Source organism: Plasmodium vivax, chromosome 5, assembly GCF_000002415.2.
Source record: "Plasmodium vivax chromosome 5, whole genome shotgun sequence".
In the NCBI taxonomy this organism is placed as follows: Eukaryota; Apicomplexa; class Aconoidasida; order Haemosporida; family Plasmodiidae; genus Plasmodium; species Plasmodium vivax.
Window position 1 is genome coordinate 482,654 of NC_009910.1, and position 22,494 is coordinate 505,147.

The window sequence follows — 22,494 nt, forward strand, 5'->3', positions numbered from 1 at the left end:
CTAACGCACTGACGAGTGAACGCCTTTTAAAAATGTGGAGAAACGTTTCCCAAATCGATTGCTAAAGCATTTAAAAGATATGGACGCACAACGGTGGGTCCGTCATGAGAGTTTTTTTTTTTTGAGCGAGCACCAAGGGGCCCAGATAAAACGTACGCACATGTACACATGTGTGTTCAAACAAAAAAAGGTCCACAGGGGGGGACGTGTGTGGAGGGGTAGAAAGAGAGAGGGAATAGTCGGAGGGAAGAGCAACGCACAAATGGAGGGGTGCAAAAAAAAAAAAAAAAAAGGAAAATGAAGACGAATATGAAGACGAAAACGAAAACGAACGTGAAGCCTAAATGTAGGACGCCCAAGGTATCGAGAGGGTCGCAAATATAGAAACGCAAAAAAACGGGATCAGATGGTGGGAAGGTGCTTTATGTTCTTCTCGACCTGCTCAAACTGCTCGAACTGCTCGAACTGCTCGAACTGCTCGAACTGCTCGAACTGCTCGAACTGCTCACTCTTCTGTGTCTTCCTCCCACCTGTAACCCTAAAATCTGAACCCTAAACCTAAACCCTAATCCTGAACCCTAACCCTAATCCTGAACCCTAACCCTAATCCTGAACCCTAACCCTAATCCTGAACCCTAAACCTAACCCTAACCCTAAACTTGAACCCTAACCCTAAAACCTGCGCACAATTTTGTCCTTGCAATCACAAACCAAGTTGACGAGGTCACTAAAGACGGCGTTCAAATTGTAGCGCATGTTGTAGTAGCTGAAGATGTCCGAGTTGGCCACGCTGTACTCTCCAAAAACTTTGCACATGCCCTTCCGCTTGTCACCCCCCAAGCGCAGTCCATAGGCATCTGAGTCTTCTCCCAGATACTTGTCTATGTAGTAGGTTTCTACTTCTGCGTTGAAGCGAATTCGCTTGGTTGCCTTCCTCTTTTGTGATTCTTCCTTCGAGGGGGGGGAGTAGCTCTTCTTCAATATAGGCTTGGGGAATGTCCTTTCGAGTCTTATGCAAGTGGCACAATAATCGCCAGCGATCCCACTAGGTTTATCTTCGCGTGGGGAACTCACTTCACTTTTGCAGTGCGCACATTTGCGTATCTTCCTTTGGAGGCCCATCCCAGAGGTGTCCCCCGTTATGGCGAGATTACTCTTGGGGCTGAAAAGGGCATCCGTCAGGAGGGAATACAATCGGAGGTAGTTTTGCTTCGTAAGGTAGTTATGCAGGTAGGGGTCTTCCTCCTCTTCAAAATTATGGGCACCCGTTTGCCTTCCGCCCTTCACATGGTTGCCTGCTTCGCTCCTTACACTGGTTGACTCTCCCTCGGATGCGCTGGAGCCGCTGCTATGCGTGCAGTCCTCGCTTGGACATTCTTCACCTCGTTCGGGGGTATTCATGTCAAATTTGATTCTCTCACCTGAGGTGGCGGTGCTGCTTTCCGCCTCAGCGGGGGGATTACCTCTTCCGTGTCTCTTCCCGCCATCGGCAGCCTTCCTCTTCTTGCTTTTTATAATTCGAATGAACTTGAGGAAGCTGCGCAGGCCTTTGCTGCCTCGCCTGCTAGCGCGTGCACCTTTGCTTCTGCTTGCATCGCTTCCGATCCCTCCATCACTGCTGACCCCCCCATCGCTGCTAACCCCGCCATCACTGCTGACCCCTCCGTCGCTGCTCACCCTGCCGTCGCTGCTAGCCCACCCATCGCTACTAAGACAGCCATCACTGCTGAGACAGCCATCGCTGCTGAGGCGGCCATCGCTGCTGAGGCGGCCATCGCTGCTGAGACGACCATCGCTGCTGAGGCGGTCATCATTGCTGAGGCGGCCATCACTGCCAACTACGCAGTCGCTTCCAACCCCACCATCACTGCTAGCCGAAACGTCACCGCTTCCATCCCTCTCACCGCTTCCGCCCCTTTCAGGGCCTCCACCCCTCTCACCGCTTCCACCCCCAACGAGCGAATCACCCCAAGGGGCACGCGCACCGTTCCGCTGAGCCCTTCTGAGCCTCCCATTTCGTTTGGCATTCCTCAAGTGGGGGGCCTTATTCTCCAAAAAGCTATTTACAATCTTCTGCACCTGCTGAATGATAAGCAGTCTGGTTAGGACAAGCAGTCTTCCGAAGAAACCCACTATCGTCAGGAGAATCAAAAAGGAATAGTAAAATTTGATGTACTTATAAAGCTTCCGCGGCATGTCAATAAAGCTAAAGGTGAAGTTCTTCAGGTAGAACAGGACGATCAGGTAGAACAGCAGCGTGATGTGGGTCTGCAGCGCTTTCTCCTCCATTTTGGGGTGGCGGGGAGGCGGCGAAATGAGGGGGAATGAGCGGAAATGAGGCCACGTACGTTGATGCGGGTCTCAAAGGGTTGAAATGGGCTGACTTGGCTTCTCCCCTCCAACGACTTCCCAAACTGTGCAAGGAAAAAAAAGAAAAACTCTTCACACGTGGTGACCTCCCCCTTCTATACGCTCCTATCTCTCCCCTTCTGGACGCACTTCACCGCATATGTGTACGCATGCGCAAAAAAAAAAAAAAGGACCCTTCTACGCGCTGGAAAACGTTGTGCTTGGGTGCCTCATACGCTGAACAGTCACTCTCCGCCACGTCCCATGAAGTGTCATTTTGTTTTTGTGCCAAGGGGAATTTCGATCGCGCATGATTCTTCGACCGGGGGGCTTATTCATTGGGGAAGGGAATTGGCTCGCCCCTTTTTTTTTTTTTTTTTTTCTTTCTTTTCTTCCTTTGCTCCAGCTAGCCTGGTCACGCCACCCACACAAGTGGGAAAAAAAAGGGAAAAACTAAACACGTAAACAAATGAAGTCTACCTGCAAAGGAGCAGCTTCTTCGCAGGGTTTAATAAAAACACCAATTGGACTGCCACAATGGAGGGTAGGTTAGTATAACCGCGTTGGTTCTTCTCTATCAGATCGTTTGGAAGTTACTGGGGTGGCTTCTTCACTTTCACTGCTTACGCTACAGACCAGTCTCGCAGGACAGATTAGGGTTGACGCTCCCAGACGAATTTCCACCCTCTCACGTGTACCAACTATGTAGGTGTGCCCTCGCAAGAATGCTTCCTATGCATGCACCTTTGCTAACATCGCATGGTCTCTCTTCTGTGTCCTTCCTTTCCACAGTCATCTTGTGGGCAACAACTGCTGTGCCACGTTTCTCCCTGTGGAAGTACCCAACTTAGGCGAGTAAAATATGCCTTAATTTTTTAGGTGCTCTTCGATTTGCAGAAAAAAGGGGCAAACGGTTCAGCTGCCTTTTATATGCTTCCTCTTCTTGTGATCACGTGAAGGGACTCTGTTTGATATGGCTCTGTCCGCTTTGACTTATCCTGTCTCTTCCTCTGCTTCGCCGCGCCGCCACTGTGCTCCCCACGGGTTCGGCAAGAGAGGCCGCCTTACGTTATACTCACTGGGTAAATCTCGGACGGGGGGCTACATGCATGGGGGAGGCAGCTTTCCCCCTTAGCATAGTGCCATAAAAAATTGACTGCCTCTTGGGGGCGTCGACTAAACGTTTCTCTTCTCGTTTCCGTTTCTGCTTTGTAGTTTTTTAAAAGGGTTTCTAGCAAACGGGCGTAGCAACGTGGCTCCACTATCGCCTCGTCTGGACGGAAAAGCAGCGGCGTTGTGCGCGCGGCAACGGGGAGCTGCTCCAAAAGGGTGCTCAAAATGACGCTCAAAATGACGCTCAAAATGACGCTCAAGAAATGCTTCTCCCAAGTCGTTCCTCTGACATGACGCGAAACGGCGAGCTGGCAAACCGCCAGATGGCCAAATGGCAAACTTCAAACGGCAATTGTTGCGCGCGTGGAAGATGCCCAAATCGCGCGAGTGGACAGTCGAGAGCAACCTTTCACGTCGCTCAGCTCGCAAAAGTTCGCAAACGATCAGCAAAGTACTTTTGCCAAAAAAAAAATTTCTAAAAATGGCCCAAAAAAAATGCTGGAAAAATTGCGTGAATTTTTTTTTTTTTTTTTTTTTCTATTCGCCATAATATATTATGCGTTTTTTTTTGGTATTTTTTTTTGTAAATTTTTTGGCAATTTTTTGGTAAATTTTTGGTAAATTTTTGGTAATTTTTGGTATTTTTTGGTATATTTTGGTATTTTTTTTTTATTTTTTTTTTTTTATCCCCGTGCAAGCGTACACTATATGAAAGCGGCACGGGGCACAAACATACGCCGCCTTCCAAAAGGGAGGCATAAAAAATGGGAAAAAAAATACTTCTGCTCTTTCGAGTGAAGCAAAATTATAGAAAAAAATATGACCCGCGAAATGGCAAATTTAGGATTATTTATAATAGGCTTCTTAACCCTCGCGCGGACGTCCTTTTCAGTGGCGGCCATTTGCTACCCACCTATGTAGTTATGTATATAGTGCTATACCCCCTACGGCCCAGTGGGCACTTCCCCCCAGGCACGTTGCCGCGTGAAGATTTTACCGTATGGAGTTTCGCGCGAGGGGGAAGAGATGATCAAGCGGCCATGGAGTGGTTATTATGGCCCACCGGGTATGCGTAGCGTTGCTTAACTTTGCTATATTTAGCTTTTCTTTCTTCCTTTCCTTCCCTCCCTCCTCCTTTCTTTTTTTTTCTAATTTTGCTCATCGATGGACGACGCGCGGTCAGCCCGGACAGCCCGTCAGTGGCAGAAGAATAATCAGCACTGCTACGCCTCCCGTTTGTCCTCTCCGAACGGGGAGAGGCTCCCCCACGTGGAGGCCCCTCACCTGCTTCAACCTTTACCCACTTCGACCTTCACCCACTTCGACCATCACTTGGGGAAAAACCCACGCGCAGACAGCAACGGGGAGGTTCCTCACCCATTTGTTGGGAACGGCCACAAAAAAAAAAAAGAAAAAAAAAAAAGGTAGTCCCCTCACCGCGAGGAAAGAATTATACCATTGGGTGCTGTCCAACGAGTGAGGGCCGAATCGGTTTGACCCCCTCTGGTAGCCCCTTCTCTACAAGGTCTTAAAACGTAACCGCATTAGCGTAGTGGTGAGCCCATAAAATCCCACAGGTGGAGGCCCTTTCACCTAGGTACCCCCCAATACAAAATGACCAGAACAGGTTCAGACCAGAGGGATAAACAACGCCGTCGAATGATTATACATTAGCGTCTAACTGCAAAGAAATGCTGCACAATATGCTGCCTCAACTTTCAACTTCGTTTGAATGCCGCGCAGGCGTCCCACCTAAGTGATGTATCTCTCCCCCCATAGGGTAATCACAATGGACCCATTCGAATGGGGAAGGAGGACACCCTGGCTGCGCTTCCTTCTTTGTTAACATCTATATATAAAGCACAGTTTGTAGTTACCTGCAACCATGGTTTTGCCCCTTTTGAAGTACATCCCGTTGGCCGCTCCTCTCCATGGTGGGAACTGTCCTCGTATGTTGCGCCGCACGAGCTGCTATGACCATTTGGGTGGCGTCCTTCCATCCAACCCACTTTTTTTTTTTCTTTTTTTCTATCTGCCCCCCAATTATATCATATGAAAATGGGGCAAAAATAAATGCCTTTCCGGGTATGCCTACCATAGGGTTAGGGTTACAAACGAAACGAACTACCCCCATGTGACTTAAAAAAAAAAAAAAAAAAAAAATATTATTATCCAACGGAACAGCACGGTGAAAACTCCCTAGTGAGATAAAAACGATTGAAGGTTCACTCTGGCAGATGGCCAGATTTTCCCACCCCCCAGCTGCGTTAATACAAATTAGAACATTTTTTCTCTCTACCTAGGCGCGGCGAGCCGACTGGGTGGGCCTACCATCCACCCGGTGCATTACCAAATGCGGGAAAAGAAAAAGGGGCCGCGCGCAGCGGGTATTCCTGCCACGATTGCCTTTGCGATATGTATATGATACGATATGTACCCATAGTGCGTAGGCGTGGTGGCTTAACAGCAAAAGAGCCATCTCTTTAATGTAGAGGTGATCCCTCGACAAGCGTTCCCTTTGCAGCCGCGGGTACCCTATTTTAGCTGCGCCGTTCCGGGAGTCTCCACATGCCTACTAAAAGTAAATTCCCTAATTGTACAAGCAAAAAAAGGAAAAAAAAAATTTTTTTTTTTTTTTTCTTCCCTCTTCATTAGCCACTTTTCTTGTTTTCGGTATTTTTGGTATTTTTTTTTTTTTTTTTTTTTCGTTTGATCTTTCAAGTCGGGACTACCCCGCAAGCCCAAAGCGGCACAAACGAGCTGAGCTGCGTGAACAGAGAGGCCAGTCGCTCCTGCCATGCGGTAAATATATCATATACATACAGTCCCCCTTCGTTTCGCCATTTCGAGATAGGAACGGAACCCGCTCGAAGCCACCATCCGTTTTGTACGTGCGGAAACTCCAAGTAAAAAAAAAGCTATACCGTATGCCCCCTCGCACTTTTTTAGGATAAGTGCAGTGCGGTTCTCCTGCCCGTAGGCTCCGCTTCCCCCTCGCAGATTACAGTTTGGGGTTTGCCCAGTGAGCGGTTTGCCCAGTTAGCGGTTTGCCCAGTTTGCGGTTTGCCCAGTTAGCGGTTTGCCCCAGTTTGCGGTTTGCCCCAGTTTGCGTTTTGCATCCCACCGTTCACGCTTCTCATTTCATAGCCCACCGCTTTGCGTTTTCATTTTTCCCGTGTTCGCCTCTCTCTGCAAGAGTGACCGCTTATCTGTGGGGGACCATTTGGACCGCGAGAGTCAGCAGCGCTGAAGGGGAACAAAAAAGAAGAAGGAAAAAAAAAAACGACCGTACAGTTGTACGTTCTTATTATACAGGCTTGCACGTACATCCTGCAGTTGCATGAGTTGCCATGAAGTGGCCTACCCCCTTGTAATTGGCGATCACTCCCCTCTGACTGTAGCAGTTTTTTCCACTGCAGATCGCACCTGACGTGAGCACACACCCTCTGTTAAAGGTGTCCTTTTTTTTAGAAGACAAAGGGGTGCAGAAAAAAGAGGGTAAAATTATCTCCTCCATTGGGCAGCATGTAGCGTGCCAGAGAAGAGACGCGTCTAGCACTGGCCCCATATAGCGGGACGTTTGCGCATACCGTACGTATCTTTCTCATTTATGCGCATCGTTGCCCCCTTCCCGCGCGATAACCCTAACCTGATTTAGCCGCACAAATATGTGTAGTTGCTAGGGAGTACCCTCATTTGTAGTATTTGTTAACGACGCAGAAGGAGAAGAAGCTGCCGAGCGTGTGCACAACTAGAGAAGTGGCTATTTGTGTATACCTACGATTACACGAACGGAAGCCCCTGCGCAGATCTTCCGCTGCGCCGTAGGTGACCCAGAGTGGCCCCGCGACACGCAGCACCGCTTTGCTGAACCGCTCCCCCCCCGAGGCAGAAGCGAAGATGACGCTAACGTTCACGATCCGAGAACCCAAGGCGCGGGTCCTGTTCTCGCCCACGGAGTTCTTCGAGACCCTGAAGAGCATGTTCAGGAGCTCCAAAAACAGAATCGTTATTAGCTGCCTCTACATAGGCATCGGCGAGTTGGAGAAGGAGTTAATAGTAAGCATAAAGAATAACAAGCACATCAAAAATTTAAGAGTAGATATCTTGTTGGATAAGCAAAGAGGTACAAGACCAGAAGGGAATCAAAACGAATCCTCCGTCAGTATGCTCTCCGAACTGTTCAGCTATGCAGGAAACATAAACATTAGCTTGTTTCATAACCCCCTACTAGGAGCAGTGCTATATAATATTATGCCCCATAGAGCTAATGAAGCCATTGGAGTTATGCATATGAAGGTGTTTATTGGAGATGACCGTTTGATTTTGTCCGGGGCCAACTTAAGTGATAGCTACCTTCGGAACAGACAAGACAGATACATTTTGATTGAAAATAAATTGTTAGCTGACTCTGTTCATAAAATTGTGAATTCCATTCAGAACATGTCGTTCAGCGTGAATGTCGATTCGAGTGTCCACTGGGGAAGTGACTTGATCAACCCACTTGTCGACGCGCACACCTTCCGTGAGCAGTACTACAGGCGGATACAATTCGTGCTGGGCCACATCAGGGAGGACATTTTGCGGCATACCCAGGGGAGGGGGGAAAGCCAAACACAGGATGGCCACTCAAGTGGATGCCGCTTACGTGGATGCAACTCTCCGGACGGCTGCCCCTCTGCAAGCGAGCGGGAAGACTTCTTCTCCCCCCTGTTCGTCAAGAGCGAAAGTATCCTGACCGTGGAGCTGGCGCTGCAGAGCGGCTTCGCCGAACCCCCTATATACGACGAAAGCAGCATGCTGGAAAACATGCTCGAGAATGTAAAGAAATATGACCAGAGTTTAATTATATCATCAGGGTATTTGAACTTCCCAGAAAATCTTTTAAAATTGTTCAGAAATATATATGACAACGTGTGCTTTAAAAAGGGAAAAATACGCTTCATCACAGCGGCCCCCGCAGCTAACAGCTTTTTTAAGTCCAAAGGAATTTCCTACTACATACCCCTTGGCTACACAGTCAGCGCGCACATGTGCGTTGAATTCATCACCAAAAATATTGTAAGCATTTTTAACAATTTAAATCGAACAGACCCTTTGAAGAAAAAGGAAAAGGCATGCACAAATATTTATTTAGAATATCACAAGCCGTCCTGGACCTTCCACTCCAAGGGGATGTGGCTGATTGATGATTCCTTCGAGAGGGGGGCAGTTGGCAGGATTAGCGGCAACGGCGAGGGCAGCGGCAATGGCGAGGGCAGCGGCAATGGCGAGGGCAGCGGCAATGGCGAGGGCAGCGGCAATGGCGAGGGCAGCGGCAATGGCGAGGGCAGCGGCAATGGCGAGGGCAGCGGCAACGGTGACGGCACCACCCCTGGGGAAGATCCCCATGCAGGCAGAAACCCCCAAGTGGAAAATGTTCCAAGTGGTGTGTGCACTAGCCAAAATTATGAACAGTCAGAAAAAAAAAAAAAAAAATTCCCTTTTGGGATAGCTAGCTCTCCCCGTTTGTTCAGTAGCGATCGAAATTGCCTGAACGGGTCAGCTAATTTGGAGGGAAAAAAAAAAAAAAATGTGTGTGCAAATATTTTAAAGAGTGAAGAAATGGGCCATAATCAACACGGTGGAGATAATCAACACAGTGGCGATAATCAACACGGTGATGATAACCAGCTTGATGCCAATAACGCCTCCGCACAGACCCAAAACCTGGGCGACCTACCCTGGGGAACGGTGATTGGAAGCTCCAACTACGGCTACCGAGCAACGTACAGAGACTTGGAGATGAGCTTTGTGATCAAAACAAACGATGAAAATTTGAAGCGCCAGTTCCAGAAGGAGCTGAACATCATTTACGAGTCCTCCAATTTTGTCCACATGAACGAGTTGAATTTGAGGTACCCCCGCTGGCTGCGACTGGTGTTCCGGTACCTCGTGCGGTGGTTGCTGTGACCGCGGCAGGGGGCGGCGAGATGGCAAATAAGCGGCGGGAGTCGCTCGGGCCGTCTGTGTATTCGTCCACTTGTTTGTTTGTCTGCTCACTTGTCTGTTTGTCTGCTCACTTGTCTGTTTATCTGCCCATTTGTCTGCTTATCTGTCCATTTGTCTGCTTATCTGTCCATTTGTCTGCTTATCTGTCCATTTGTCTGCTTATCTGTCCATTTGTCTGCTTATCTGTCCATTTGTCTGCTTATCTGTCCATTTGTCTGCTTATCTACTCCTTTGTCTGCTTATCTACTCCTTTGTCTGCCTATCCGCTCACTGGCCTTTTTGCCCATTCGCTTATTCCTTTCCTCCCCCCCCTTCCGGTGCCGCACGAACTGCTCGCCAGGGCCAAAAAACATCGCGCGGGGCCTTTTTTTGTGTCAATTTATTTCTCCCCCCTCCTTTTTGGCAATTCGCAAAATGCCTATGTGTATACACACATTCTTCTCATATTTGTGCGAATTGTCCGCTTTTGCCAAAATATTTTTTTAAAGTGTTTCCAAATTTTTTTTTTTAAAAAACGGACATACGTATTCTCTACGTGTGTCACCCCAAATGGCTTAAAATCCCATTGCCCCACCGTGCCCTTTGTTTAACTCGCAACATCCTGCTTAATTTGTCCTGAACAAATTTGCAAAGGCAGGAAAAAAAATATAATTTTATTTTGATGTTACTTGTGCGACGCGTTTGATATTCTTATAGGGGCATTTGAAAAGTGTTCCACCCGTGATGCCTTTTTTTTTAATCCCCCATCTTTTACCTTCTTCCTAACAACACACCGTTTGCACTTCGCACCATGACGGGGTCGTCACGAAGGAGATACTCACTGTGTCGTTCCACATGGGGGGATTTACAAAATGTGTACGCGGCTGGTGCAGTAATAAATGTGCCAGACCATTTGCATGCAGCTTGTTCCACGGTGATTTCCCCCCCCGTTAAGAAGTGATCTTTTAACACAACGCTGTCGCCTCCTCTGCAGGGGGGTCGAACTGGTTGGTGGTCCCACGTGCACATCCATTGGATCCCCCCTCCTGCCGCTTCAGCGCCTAACTCGAACGGTCAGATTATCACTCAGGTTATCCCGCTATCTCGTTATCTCCATCCTCTTGAAGGAGCGTGCCATCCTCTCGAGATGCAAAAAGGCGAAAGGGGAAGGGGAGGCCTTCTTTGCCCCATCAGCTCAGCAACGGGGGGAACGGAATGCGCACCTCCCAGGCGTGGCAGCACCGCAATGTCGTAGTGCCGTAGTGCCGCAGCGTTTTTGAAGGTGCAGATTTAAGATGAAGCTCCGCGTGAATGACCGCGCGGTTGGCTGCGATCCGGAGTACTAGCCGCATCGATGGGCCGATTTCCTTTTTCCTTCCTCCCCATAAAAAGCAACCGCTGCATGAACAACCCCATGAGCTCATTCCGCTCGACGGCCACTGGAAAGAAGTTTTATAGGGAACCACTTATTTGCATCTCCTGAGAGGGTAACGAATAGCCACCCCTACGAACACAACCAGTAGTGCCGCGTCAAGGGTGGCCATACCGCAGATAGTAAGCCCCCTCCCCCTCACCTACTCATATGGGCGTTGCTAAGAATGCAGGGAATGGAAGAGAACACCATGGAGACAAAGAGATAGAAGGAACGAGTGGGCGCAAAATAGAAATGTGTGTAAGTGGATGTTGGTCCTCCAAGGGGCAATAACTACAACTGCGTAAGGTGAATTGCTACCCGCAAACTATGAATTTGTTTTCTTTTTTTTTCCCCCTCATGGTGCTGCTCTTCCTCAATCCATTTCGCGTTACCCTCGCCTACAAAAAGGGACCTCCCGTGGGGATTACCCAACATACGAGTAGTCACTTCTGGAGAGACCCTAACAGCAAATGCAAGGTACTCTCGGTAAGGCAGCCCTCCCAAGTTAGCTGCTTCACCAAGGCAAGGCTACATAACGAACCGTTACACAAGGAGGTCCAACTGTTCGACGAAACAAATGAGGAGGAAAATCCCCCTCCCGTTTTTCTGAACAAGTCAGGTGAAAATAATCCCATTAAAGACACCCTGAGGAAGACCAAAAAATTTTGCAATTATTTGACGAGCAAATTAGGGAGACTTAATAAAAAACTGCGGGAAATAAAAAAACTGGAAACCATCTTCTATGCGAACCCAAACATATTAACGGAGAGTCAACAAGTGAAGCTGAGCAAAAAAAAACAAATAAAAAAGGAACTTGTTTTAATCCATCGGTACAGGAAAAAGTACCTCGCTTACAAAAAAAACCTGACCAAAAATGTCGACGACATGTCCCCCTTTTTTTACGCCAAGCGGAAGACCCGCCAGAAGCGGCAGGTCTGCACCCCCCAGGAGTTCAGGAAGATACGTACGCACGGAGGGGCGGGCCACAAAAATGATGGGCAGAGTGAAATGAGCAGTGGAAATGAACATTGTGGAAATGAACCGCAGGGGGAAGCACTGCAGAGGGGCTTCATCGCTTCGTTGCTTCTTCCATTTGTTGCTCCCCCTTTCCCCGCGCAGTGCAATCGGACGAACCCAAGGCAGCCGTCCAGCGAGTGAAAAGCATAGACTACGACCAGATCCCCAGGAACGTGACCGACTACTTAGTGTTTAACAAAGTGGGCACGAAGGAGGACGTCAAAATTCTCTTTGGCCTCAAAGCTGTGAAGATAAACGGAAACACACGTAAAGGGAAAGAGGCACATAGCGCGCACTAAGCAGGAGGGCCCCCGGCACGCCGAAGGGGCGGTTCGCCCCATCTGGCCTCGCGCATCAGTCACGTTGCGTCATTTGGTTTTGCTTTAATTTGTTCACATTGCTTCATTTTTTTTTGCTTCATTTTTTCTTTTTCACCGCCGCCCCCCCAGTGGACGATGAGAATTACCTGATAAACCCGCGAGAAGACAAAGTGGAAGTGTTCAACGAGGTGGTCCAAATTCACGAAAGCCAGTAACGCAAAATGGAAGGAAAAAAAAAAAAAAAAAAAAAAAAGAAGAAGCGATGCGAACCGGATGCGCATTTTTTATTTGTTGCGTAACCGCATCGTTGCTCTAAATGAATTTCTGCAAAAAAAGTTTTTGCCACTCCATTGAGTCTACCCATGGGGGTGGCTACCCATTTACGCGCTTGTATAAAAAGTGGTGTTTTTTTTTTTTTTTTTTTTTTTCTATTCGGACTAGCCAAATTTCCTCACGTGCATCCCTTTCCCCCCCCCCCCCCCTCAGCTACGTCGTAAGGAAGCGCTTTTCGAAGAACCAAAAAAAAGTCCTCGAGGAAAAATCAAAGGAGAAGTTATCAGATGTCAGACGGGAGGTTAACGAATTCGAAAACTTTTTCAACATAAAGCAGTGAAGGGAGGGTACACTTGCTCGTTAAAGAAAAAAAAAAAGAAGCTGTCCAACTCTCTTCCGCGTAACAGCGGTGAGGCAACTCCACACGGAAGAGTCTTCCAAAGGTGGGCAATCAAAAATGGCTACTTCCGCGTTGTGCTTCTGCTGAGGAATGTTATCATCCCTCGGGTGAACTTAGCGATTTAAAGTGGGGTCCTTTTTTTTTTTTTTTTTTTTTGTGCCCCTGTGTGGTGGGCGATGTCAAATCTCCCACTTGGTACACACAAATGTATGCTGTTACAAAAGAACATTTCCTACGCTCACGTGCGGATCTTTACCTGAGGAGGGACCTCATTCTACCAACAGGTACATATCAGCACGTCCGTAATTTGCATGTGTTTATGTACGGGGGATGTTCTCCCCCGGTATCGATACGCTCTCGTGCGCAAGATATATGAGCGATGTTTTGCCTTCCCCGTGGAGCCACGCTTCCACAGAAGTTTTTTTTCCCCCCCCCCCCCCCCCCTTTGCAAACAAGCACATGGAAGATGCACAGTTAAGAACACCACGCGAATGGTACTAAATTGTACTACACCCCTGCCCGCCCATCACCTCTCCTGATTGATTCCTTTTTTTTTCTTTCACACTTATTTCGTTCGAGCGTTATTAATGGATGCCTGCCTTTTTTTGTGTGCCCGTCGCAAACGTACTTGGGCACCTCAACGGTTCAGGTTATTTTTTTTCTTCATTTGTATCGCTATTTGTATCGCTATTTTACCGTTGCATTTTTTATTTTTATTTATTATTTTTTTTCCCTTCTCTGTTACATTGTTGCGAAAATTGCGTTTTTTTTTTTGCGCAACGTTAGCCAGTGGCAGGCAGCCGACACAGCATTAATTGGCAGCGAGTGAACAGCGAATGAGCGGTGAATACGCGGTGAATTCGCGGTTCGTGCGAATCGTATTTCACTTGGGCGGTTTTCACCCCGGTATGCACTCTCGCCCATCCGTATTCCCCTTCGTGAAACGGACAGCCGCTCTTCGCAGCGCCAAGTTAGCCACCTTTCAAAAGATGCGTACATAGGTGTGCTCCTAAGGGGGGGATAACACACTTGCTAAAGCGGCACCCCCTCAACATTTTCCCCCCAAAAAAGGGAGGAGGTACACTCTCCTTTTCTTTTTTTTGTGGCTGCTTCCCCCGCCTACCGTTTACCTTTTGCCGATACGTATTCCCTCGGGAGAGTGCCAATCGCATTCCACCTGAGCAGTAAAAAAAGGAAAACGAAGAAGGCACACAATGAATAGCACCCCGTGTGACAATGTGCTGCATGCCAGGTCGTACCGACTGAGCCTGGATGACATCCAGAACCTGGGGTCCCTTTATTTTTTCGAGAACAATAGGAAGGTCGCCAAGTACAATGAGGAGATCAGCCTGCTCAAGCAACAGTAATGACCCACCGGGCGGCCATCATTTTGCGCGGTTGCCCCTTTGCACGTCTGCTCTTTTGAAATTATGCCCCTCTGCATGTCTTCCCCTTTACCCCTCTGCACGTCCGCCCCCTTTATCCCTCTGCACTTCCTTCCATATGCTCATTTTCCCCCCCCCTTCGCGTACCGCAGACTGACCTACCTGAATGAGAAAATGGGAAAATGGTAACGAACGGAAAGACGCGCAGGCTACACGTGGTCAAACAAACATTCCCCTGTCTGTGCCGCTGCCCCATCGGTTTGCTCAACCCATTTTGCCTCTCCTACCCTCCCCCATTTGCAGTGGATACGTGCACAAGGTTATCGAGCCCGCGAAGCCCTCCGAGCTGACCTTCTGGTGCTACGAGCTGAAGGAAATGGTAAGTCCGTCCAGTGCGCCATGTTTGCGAAGTTTTCGCGGGCGCCTCCAGGGGGGGTTCACTCGACCTCCACTCCACTCCACCGCGCACCACCTCTACACCGCTATGCGTCCACACCGCGCCACCTCTACACCGCTATGCTTCCCCACCGCAGAAGGAGTTCCAAGACCTGGTGATGTACGAAATAAAGAAGAAGAAAAAGCAGTTCAAAATTTTGAGTCAGAGCTGCGTGAAATACCTGAGCAACCGAGAGAAGATAAAACAAAAGAAACAGGAAGAGGAGGAGAAGCGACTGAAGACCCACTCCAAACACATCTCGTCCTACATGGATCTCTTTTGGAAAAAAATTGAAAAGTTAGTTTGGGAAGAGAAGAAGAGGGAGTTGCAGAAAACGCTAAACAAAAAAAAGGAAATGAGATTTAAAAAGTTTGTAAAGGACGCTATTAAAAAAATTAAAAGAGCTAGACAGGACAATGTGCATGAGCTGTTCGTCAATCGACACGCCAGTATAAGCTCGTGCAACCCCAGTGAGAACGTTACGTTTTCTTCGCACCTGGGCCCCACGGGGGGGAGCAACGACCGGAGCAGCGTGGGCAGCAGCAAAAGGGTCAGCCGGATGAGCAGCGAGGGGGTTAGCAGGTTAAGCGGCGAAGGCGCTAGCAGGTTGAGCAGGGTAAGCGGCGAGCGGGTGAGCAGGCGAAGCAGCAAACGAGTGAGCGCGGGCAGCACCGCGAGGAGCAGCGCGAACGACACCGAGAGCGGCGGCCTGCACAACCTGGCGGACGACGAGCTGAAGGAGGAGGACCTGACCAACCAGGAGGAAGAAGACGTCTTGCTGGACGAGCAGATGGAGTCGAGCGACGAGTCGGAGGAAAAGGGGAAGGAAATCAGCCTCCTGGACGACGAGGCCAGCATGCCTATTGAGGAGCTGCTCAAAAGGATTTACGGCTTTAAGAGCGGCGAGCAGTACCTGGATTTGATGCGCCAGGGGGAGGGAGCGGCTGATGAGGGGGAAGCAGCTGATGAGGGGGGAGCGGCTGATGAGGGGGAAGCAGCTGATGAGGGGGGAGCGGCTGATGAGGGGGAAGCGGCTGATGAGGGGGAAGCGGCTGATGAGGGGGGAGCGGCTGATGAGGGGGGAGCGGCTGATGAGGGGGAAGCGGCTGATGAGGAGGATGCCGCTGCTGAAGGGGACGCCGCTGCTGAAGGGGAACCCCCCCAGGGTGTAGACGGCGAGTCGAGCGAAGCGAAGCCGAAGGAGAAGAAAAGAAAGTTCGAAGAAGCGGAGGAGGCAGCCCCGCCAGCCGAAGACAACCTGACGAAGAAGAGCAACTCGTGCAGCGGGCGGAGGAAGAAGCGGAGGAAGAGGAAGAAACGGAGCAGAAGTCACCACGGCAAGGAGGGCCCGATGGGCCCCGAAAGGGACAGTGAAGGGGAGGAAAGCGATTCGTCCGTGTCTAGCACCTCCAACGATGATATGCTGATGTGCAACATGCAGGAAAAGCACTTAACTAAAATACCGCCATTCATAAAGGCGACGCTGAGGGATTACCAGCACGCCGGACTGCACTGGTTACTATATCTTTACAAGAATAATATTAACGGAATTTTGGCGGACGAAATGGGGTTGGGGAAAACGCTGCAGTGCATTTCTCTTTTGAGTTACCTGGCCTACCACTTTGACATATGGGGGCCGCACCTGATCATCGTGCCGACGTCAATCCTCATCAACTGGGAGATCGAACTGAAGAGATTTTCCCCGTGCTTTAAAATCCTCTCCTACTTTGGAAACCAAAATGAAAGGTACAAAAAGAGAGTCGGCTGGTTCAACAAGGACTCCTTCCACGTGTGCATATCTAGCTACTCCACCATTGTTAAGGACCACATCATTTTTAAGAGAAAGAGGTGGAAATACATCATTTTGGATGAAGCACATAATATAAAAAATTTTAATACGAAGCGGTGGAATATCATTTTGAGTTTGAAGAGAGAAAATTGCCTTTTAGTGACTGGCACTCCGTTGCAGAACAGCTTGGAGGAGTTGTGGTCCCTTCTGCACTTCCTCATGCCCAACATTTTTACCTCCCATTTGGATTTCAAGGAGTGGTTTTCGGACCCCTTAAACTTGGCCATACAGAAGAGCAAAATAAATGACTCGAGAGAGCTCATCGACCGTCTGCACACAGTAATAAGGCCCTACATTTTGAGGAGGCTAAAGAAAAACGTGGAAAAGGAAATGCCAAATAAGTATGAGCATATAATAAAATGTAAGTTGACGAGGAGACAGCAAGTCCTCTACGATGAGTTCATTCAAAATAAGCAGGTCCAAAACACTCTTAGTAGTGGCAATTACATTGGCCTGATGAACATCCTCATTCAGCTCCGAAAAGTTTGTAACCATTGCGATTTGTTTACGAATAAGCATATTCAGACGCCTTATTATTATCTCCTCCCGATCACTTTTTACATTCCCCGTTTTTGTGTCCTCTTTGAAAGGACCTACCACCTTGACTTTCACCTCATTTTGTTCCTCCACAAGGAGTTCACCTCTTTGGGGGGCCTGCCCCGTCGTCGAGAGGCGGGTGGGCAGAGCGCATCAAGGGGTGGCGCCGATCGGAGTAGGAATGGATTTGTTACTCTCCTTCAAAGGGACCTCTCCTCACTGGGTTCCCCCCATTCGTTTGCCGCACACCAGAGGGGCACCCCAAGTGATTCCACCCAGAACCTGGTTGATGCTATCCCCCTGCAGCCCTTCCCAAAAGGGGAGCCATTCCTGCACCCCCCCCCTGGGGACACTCTCGACGGACCGCAATTTGGGCAACCCGTGGGAGGTGCTCCCAACGAGATAACGAGTGAGCCGTACAGCCCCGCCCAGGCCATCTGCTCAGTTAAACGAAGCAGCTCTTCCATCGGTAGTGTCACTGGGAAGAAGAGGCCACGTTCCCCAAGTGGGGAATCCTTAACGAAGGTGAATTGTCTCCCAAATGGGCTGAACAGCGGGGGTGCTTCCCCTGAGGAGATGCAAACTCCCTTTCGTGGTAACACGCACCGCGGTGGTGTACCTCCAAGAAATATTGAAGATGTAAACACGTACGTCAGCAACCAAGTAAAGAGGAGAAGCATTCCCAAAAACTTGCTCACCTATTCGGACGAGTTCGTTTGCGAAATGAATAACAACTATGACATTCTAAGTCTCTTTATCGACCCTTTTAATAAGCACAGCTGCTACGATGAGTACCTCTACCGAACGATGAAGGACGTCTCTCCGTGTGGCGTGGCCTCTGCGGGGGATCCCCTCAATAAGGCTGCCCCCAATAAAGTCGCCCTGAACAAAGCCGCCCTCAGCAAGCCCCCCCCCAACGAGGCGCTACACAACCGCAGTAGGAACCTCCTCTACAGGAACAACCTGAAGATCATCAACATCGACACGCAGTATAGAAACTTCTTTTCGGACGAGTCGAACCAGAGCTACCTAAATTCACTCGAGCACAACTTGTGGATTAAGAGGCAACGTCGATTTGAGGAGAAAGACAGGAGGAGGGAGGAGCGGCTCAAAGAGACCTTCTTCAGTGAGTACAGTTTGCTAAAGAACAGCCGGACCCCTCTGTTTGGGGCGAACCTGCTGAGCTTGCTTAGGCGTGAGTTCTCCGCGGATGGGTTCGTCCCCTACCACTCGAGCAATAATTTGCCGGTGGACCGTTCGCTCATGCGGGAGGTGCGCTCCGCGGATGTGGCGAACTCGGCGGGTGAAAATGACGCGAACGCGGTAGGCGTGATTGACCCGGTTATTTCCACCTCTGTGATTGCCGCGGTAACTCCCACCGGGGTGCCCCCCCTGGAGGCGCTGTTCCCCACCATGGAGCTCTTCCTGAAGACGCGCGAGCGCGAAATCCACAACTTCACGGTGCTGAACACGCCCGCGGTCATCTGCAGCAGCCACAAAATCGCGGTCAACAACACTCTGCTGCAGAATGGTAGCTACCTAGAGCCCATCCTCCACAGGATCAAAGTAGCCACAAGGGTCTACCACCAACCCTTCCACAAGCAGTCCATCATCTTCCCCCTAAACAAGGACATAACCCTGGGCAGTGGAAAATTGTTCGCCCTAGAAAAGCTATTAAATAAATGCAAAAGGGAAGGAAACAAGTGCTTGCTCTTCACCCAGTTTATTAAAATGCTAGACATTCTAGAGGTCTTCCTCAACCACTTGAATTACACATTCATTAGGTTAGACGGATCAACCAAAGTGGAGCAAAGGCAAAAGATCGTAACCAAATTTAACAATGACAAATCGATTTTTCTTTTTATATCTTCCACACGAAGTGGCAGCATAGGCATCAACTTGACGGCAGCCAACGTCGTAATCTTCTACGACACTGACTGGAACCCCTCCATCGATAAGCAGGCCATGGACAGGTGCCATAGAATCGGGCAAACGAAGGATGTGCACGTCTTCAGGTTCGTCTGCGAATATACTGTAGAGGAGAACATTTGGAAGAAGCAACTCCAGAAGAGGAAGCTAGACACCATCTGCATAAGCATGGGCAATTTTAGCAACCTGAATAGTAGGTCCCTCCTCGGCGGGGGTGACTCCTCCCTTAGGGGGGATAACCCCCCCCTTGGGGGGGAGAAGAACGACCCCTCCAGTGGCAGTAAAGTCTCCCACCAGAATGTCCCCCCAAGCATTGCCGAAGTGCTAAACGGGGGGAGAACTCCCATGCCTAGCAGCGACTCTGCAAATAAAGACTGGTTCGCTAACGTAGATACCATTAAAGAAATATTTGTTAACAAAAGGAACAACGATGAGGATGAGGACATCTACAAGGACAGGCTCTTACACGAGCACGTGGATGAAGCTGATAAGACCAACGTGCGATTTGAGAAGACCCTAGAGCATGTGGAGGACAAGGACGACATCAACGCCCTGCATGAAAATAAGAAGGAGACCCTCAACGCTATTTCGCAGGACCTGCAGGAATTCACCAACAGAAATGACTTCCAAGACACCTACACCCTCACGTCCTACTGCTTCAACTTCCTCAGCGATAACCTCACGGATGGGCTGCGCCAGCAGATCGACGAGATGAAGATGAAGATAGAAATTGAGATGATGAACGTGGGGGGGGGTGGGGAGGACGACGAGGAGGATGGGGAGGATGAGGATGACGAGGATGAGGAGGATGGGGAAGACGACGGCGATGGCGATGACGATGAGGACAACCCCACCCTCGACGAGGCGTCCCCGTCGTCGTCCACCGAAACGGACGGTTTGCCCCGCGAGTGAGAGTTTTAAGCCGCTCGGTGAAGGCGATCCCCCTGTGTGGGGAGGTCCTACCGCCCGACACGAAGATTCGTATGTCTGCTTCTCACGTAGCGATGCCCCCGTGTGTGAGCGGTGCGTGGGGAGGCTTAACCGCCGGGCGCGGCCGCCCATCTGTCTGCTCCTCACGTAGCGATCCCCCCTTTGGTGTTCTTCTTCCACCTCCTCCATTTGTGCACCTACCCTTTATGTGAGTACCCCCTGTGCGCAGCTGCAGCAAAGTTTGGCAGCACCATTTGCAGCTCTGCAAAGTATCATTTCGCAGGGCCTACTCTTTGCGCAAAAACAGGTGTGCGGGGGGGAAGCCTCACCAAAGCTATATTCCCCGCGGTGTGGAAAGGAACAATCTTGAACCTCCCCCCTGCGCTGCCTCTCCCTTTTTGAGCAACCCCGCTCAACACTCTGTAACGCTTTAAATTAGTCCTTTTTTTGAAACAGCATCGAAGGGGGAGTAGGCCTCCACCCCTGGGGAGGGAAAGGCTCACACGAAAAAGGAAAAAAAAAAAAAAAAATCAGCAGCGCAGTTTCACTTCGCGGGGGGCTAAAAAGTACTTCTTCTAAAAAGCGCAATTTATTCGAAAGGTATGCGTAAAAAATTACGCCAAAATTGCGCCGAAGTGGTAATACACTTGTGCCGCTCGCACAAGAAGCCCCCAAAAAAGTTGCTCCCACAGCGACAGCGCAACTGCCGATCGATTTCCTTCTCACACTGAAACGAAATTAAAGAGGCACCCAATTTTGAAGGAACGCCAAAAATGAGCAACTAAGCATAGAGGCGTTACCCTTTGGCACTACAACGCTAATCTGCGGCAACGTAAGGTTTTTTTTTCCCCTTAGTCGATTGTTCCTTTTGTTTCCCATCTTTTTTTTTTTTTTTTTTGCGAATAAAATAAAGTCGAAGCAACCCTTTGAAGGGGCCACTGCCTGAACGACGAGGAACTCCAACCGGCCGAAGGATACCGGGCGAGCGAACGAATTGCTCCTTCCGCCGCAGCGGGGAGGGCGACCGCTCAGGAAGTGGCACCTCTCCTAAGAGGGCATCTGTGAACCGCTTTAAGAGGACATCTTCGATCTCTCCTAAGAGGGCATCTGCGAACCGCTGTATGCACCTCTGCTAACTGCTGTATGCTGCCCAACCCGCCGAACCCATATGGAGAAGATAGCCCTAATACAAAGTAACTTGAGGAGAAACAACCTGCGCAGTGATAGGGGCCAACTGAGAGAGGAGAAAAGAGGAGGGCATTTTTTTAAAATCCCCCTTTTGGGGGAAGCCATCACATTTTTAACTTCAACTTGCTGTGCGCAGATCCCCTGGACTATATTCGCCTGAACATGGAGGAGGAGGTGTTTTTAAAATGCAAAGGAGATAGGGAGATCAGAGGGAAGTTGGACGTAAGAACTGTTTCTCCCCCCTTTTGGGAAAGCGGCATTTCGCTGAGACGTTCCGTTGAGACGTTCCATTGAGACCTTCCGTTGAGGCGTATCTGCACCTGCAGGCTTCTTTCCCCCTGTCTGGGTGCTGCCGCCACACCCACTTCCTTTCATACACACCGCTGCACCCCACCCCCCTGAAGGCATACGATAACCACTTGAATATGATCCTCTCCAACGCGCACGAAACGTACAAGCAGAGCGTCGTGGAGAATGATGAGGAGTCCGTAAAGGTACGCCCGAGATGCACTCCCCTACCGCGAATCGAACGTAGCCAATTTAATAGAAAAACCAACAAATTAGTAGCCGCTACAATGATGGGGAGCATGCACGACGGGACCTTCCCCGCAGGGAGGAAAGAAAAAAATAAAAAAAGCATAACAAAGTGATGGAACTTCTATATCACATGGGGATTACACTGTGCATATTTTTACATGTACGTATACTCACTTTTTTTTTTTTTTTGTTTTTTTTTTCTTTTCAGAAAATTGAGAGGAACCTAGACATGGTTTTCGTCCGGGGGGACTCCATCATCTTAGTGTCATCGGCGACGAAGTAGGAGCGGCGCTCCCCAAGGTGTAGAGGCGGCGTTCACGTCGACACGCAGGCACATGTGCAGAAGGCCGCTTCTACACAAGTACATACGGTCGCTTCTACACAAGTACATACGGCCGCTTCTTCACAAGTACATACGGCCGCTTCTTCACAAGTCCATACGGCCGCTTCTTCACATGTGTGTTCGTTTGGGGCGCCCCTTTAGCATGCTGTCACGTACATGCGACCAGCGTTTGTCTCCGCGCGGCGCCGACCCATTTTCCGCATCCCCCCATCTTGGCAAATGCGGACCCATTATAGGGGTCGAATTTTCGGCCCCCCCATTTCTCGCAAAATTATTTTTTCTTTTTTCCCCGCTGAATTACTAACGAGCATTTAGTTATATAGGCACATTTTAAACTTGAAGTTTTTTTAAAAATTGCCTAACGAATGTATGTAGACATCTTTTAAAAAAAAAAAAATAAAAATAAATAAGACTTCCCCCCCTGTCTGCATTTCCTGTGTAACTTATTGGCGAAGTGAAAAAGAGCCTTCCTACAGTGGCACACCATTACAACGTTAACAAAAT

General features: G+C 49.4%; 5 protein-coding genes across 5 annotated transcripts, besides 17 other annotated features; 4 read left to right on the forward strand and 1 right to left on the reverse strand.

Moving 5' to 3' along the window:
• The first annotated feature begins 546 nt into the window (after positions 1-546).
• Positions 547-568: a microsatellite.
• Positions 569-672: 104 nt separating this feature from the next.
• Positions 673-2,289, reverse strand: PVX_089345 (hypothetical protein, conserved; the record flags this gene model as incomplete). Its single annotated transcript, XM_001614908.1, has 1 exon — positions 673-2,289. One exon carries the CDS (start codon positions 2,287-2,289, stop codon positions 673-675), a length of 1,617 nt encoding a protein of 538 aa, XP_001614958.1.
• A 30-nt stretch (positions 2,290-2,319) lies between these two features.
• Positions 2,320-2,349: a microsatellite.
• A 269-nt stretch (positions 2,350-2,618) lies between these two features.
• Positions 2,619-2,652: a microsatellite.
• A 419-nt stretch (positions 2,653-3,071) lies between these two features.
• Positions 3,072-3,093: a microsatellite.
• A 1,544-nt stretch (positions 3,094-4,637) lies between these two features.
• Positions 4,638-4,666: a microsatellite.
• Positions 4,667-5,768: 1,102 nt separating this feature from the next.
• Positions 5,769-5,798: a microsatellite.
• Positions 5,799-5,888: 90 nt separating this feature from the next.
• Positions 5,889-5,917: a microsatellite.
• A 1,445-nt stretch (positions 5,918-7,362) lies between these two features.
• PVX_089355 (phosphatidylglycerophosphate synthase, putative) lies at positions 7,363-9,414 on the forward strand (the record flags this gene model as incomplete). The annotated part of the gene is made up of 1 exon (XM_001614909.1): positions 7,363-9,414. One exon carries the CDS (start codon positions 7,363-7,365, stop codon positions 9,412-9,414), a length of 2,052 nt encoding a protein of 683 aa, XP_001614959.1.
• Positions 9,301-9,332: a microsatellite.
• Positions 9,415-10,290: 876 nt separating the features above from the next.
• Positions 10,291-10,320: a microsatellite.
• Positions 10,321-10,915: 595 nt separating this feature from the next.
• Positions 10,916-10,936: a microsatellite.
• Positions 10,937-11,203: 267 nt separating this feature from the next.
• Positions 11,204-12,796, forward strand: PVX_089360 (hypothetical protein, conserved; the record flags this gene model as incomplete). The annotated part of the gene is made up of 4 exons (XM_001614910.1): positions 11,204-11,849; positions 11,966-12,130; positions 12,313-12,394; positions 12,670-12,796. The coding sequence occupies 4 exons, from the start codon at positions 11,204-11,206 to the stop codon at positions 12,794-12,796; spliced, it is 1,020 nt and encodes a 339-aa protein (XP_001614960.1).
• Positions 11,391-11,414: a microsatellite.
• Positions 12,797-13,630: 834 nt separating the features above from the next.
• PVX_089365 (helicase, putative) lies at positions 13,631-19,904 on the forward strand (the record flags this gene model as incomplete). The annotated part of the gene is made up of 4 exons (XM_001614911.1): positions 13,631-14,219; positions 14,394-14,426; positions 14,545-14,620; positions 14,775-19,904. The coding sequence occupies exons 1-4, from the start codon at positions 14,071-14,073 to the stop codon at positions 19,902-19,904; spliced, it is 5,388 nt and encodes a 1,795-aa protein (XP_001614961.1). The 5' UTR covers positions 13,631-14,070.
• Positions 14,289-14,415: a microsatellite.
• Positions 15,412-15,448: a microsatellite.
• Positions 16,646-16,665: a microsatellite.
• Positions 17,738-17,762: a microsatellite.
• Positions 17,976-18,010: a microsatellite.
• Positions 19,905-20,698: 794 nt separating the features above from the next.
• On the forward strand, positions 20,699-21,930 carry PVX_089370 (U6 snRNA-associated Sm-like protein LSm3, putative; the record flags this gene model as incomplete). The annotated part of the gene is made up of 4 exons (XM_001614912.1): positions 20,699-21,115; positions 21,247-21,332; positions 21,515-21,604; positions 21,856-21,930. The coding sequence occupies exons 1-4, from the start codon at positions 21,091-21,093 to the stop codon at positions 21,928-21,930; spliced, it is 276 nt and encodes a 91-aa protein (XP_001614962.1). The 5' UTR covers positions 20,699-21,090.
• A 451-nt stretch (positions 21,931-22,381) lies between these two features.
• Positions 22,382-22,415: a microsatellite.
• The last annotated feature ends 79 nt before the right edge of the window (positions 22,416-22,494 follow it).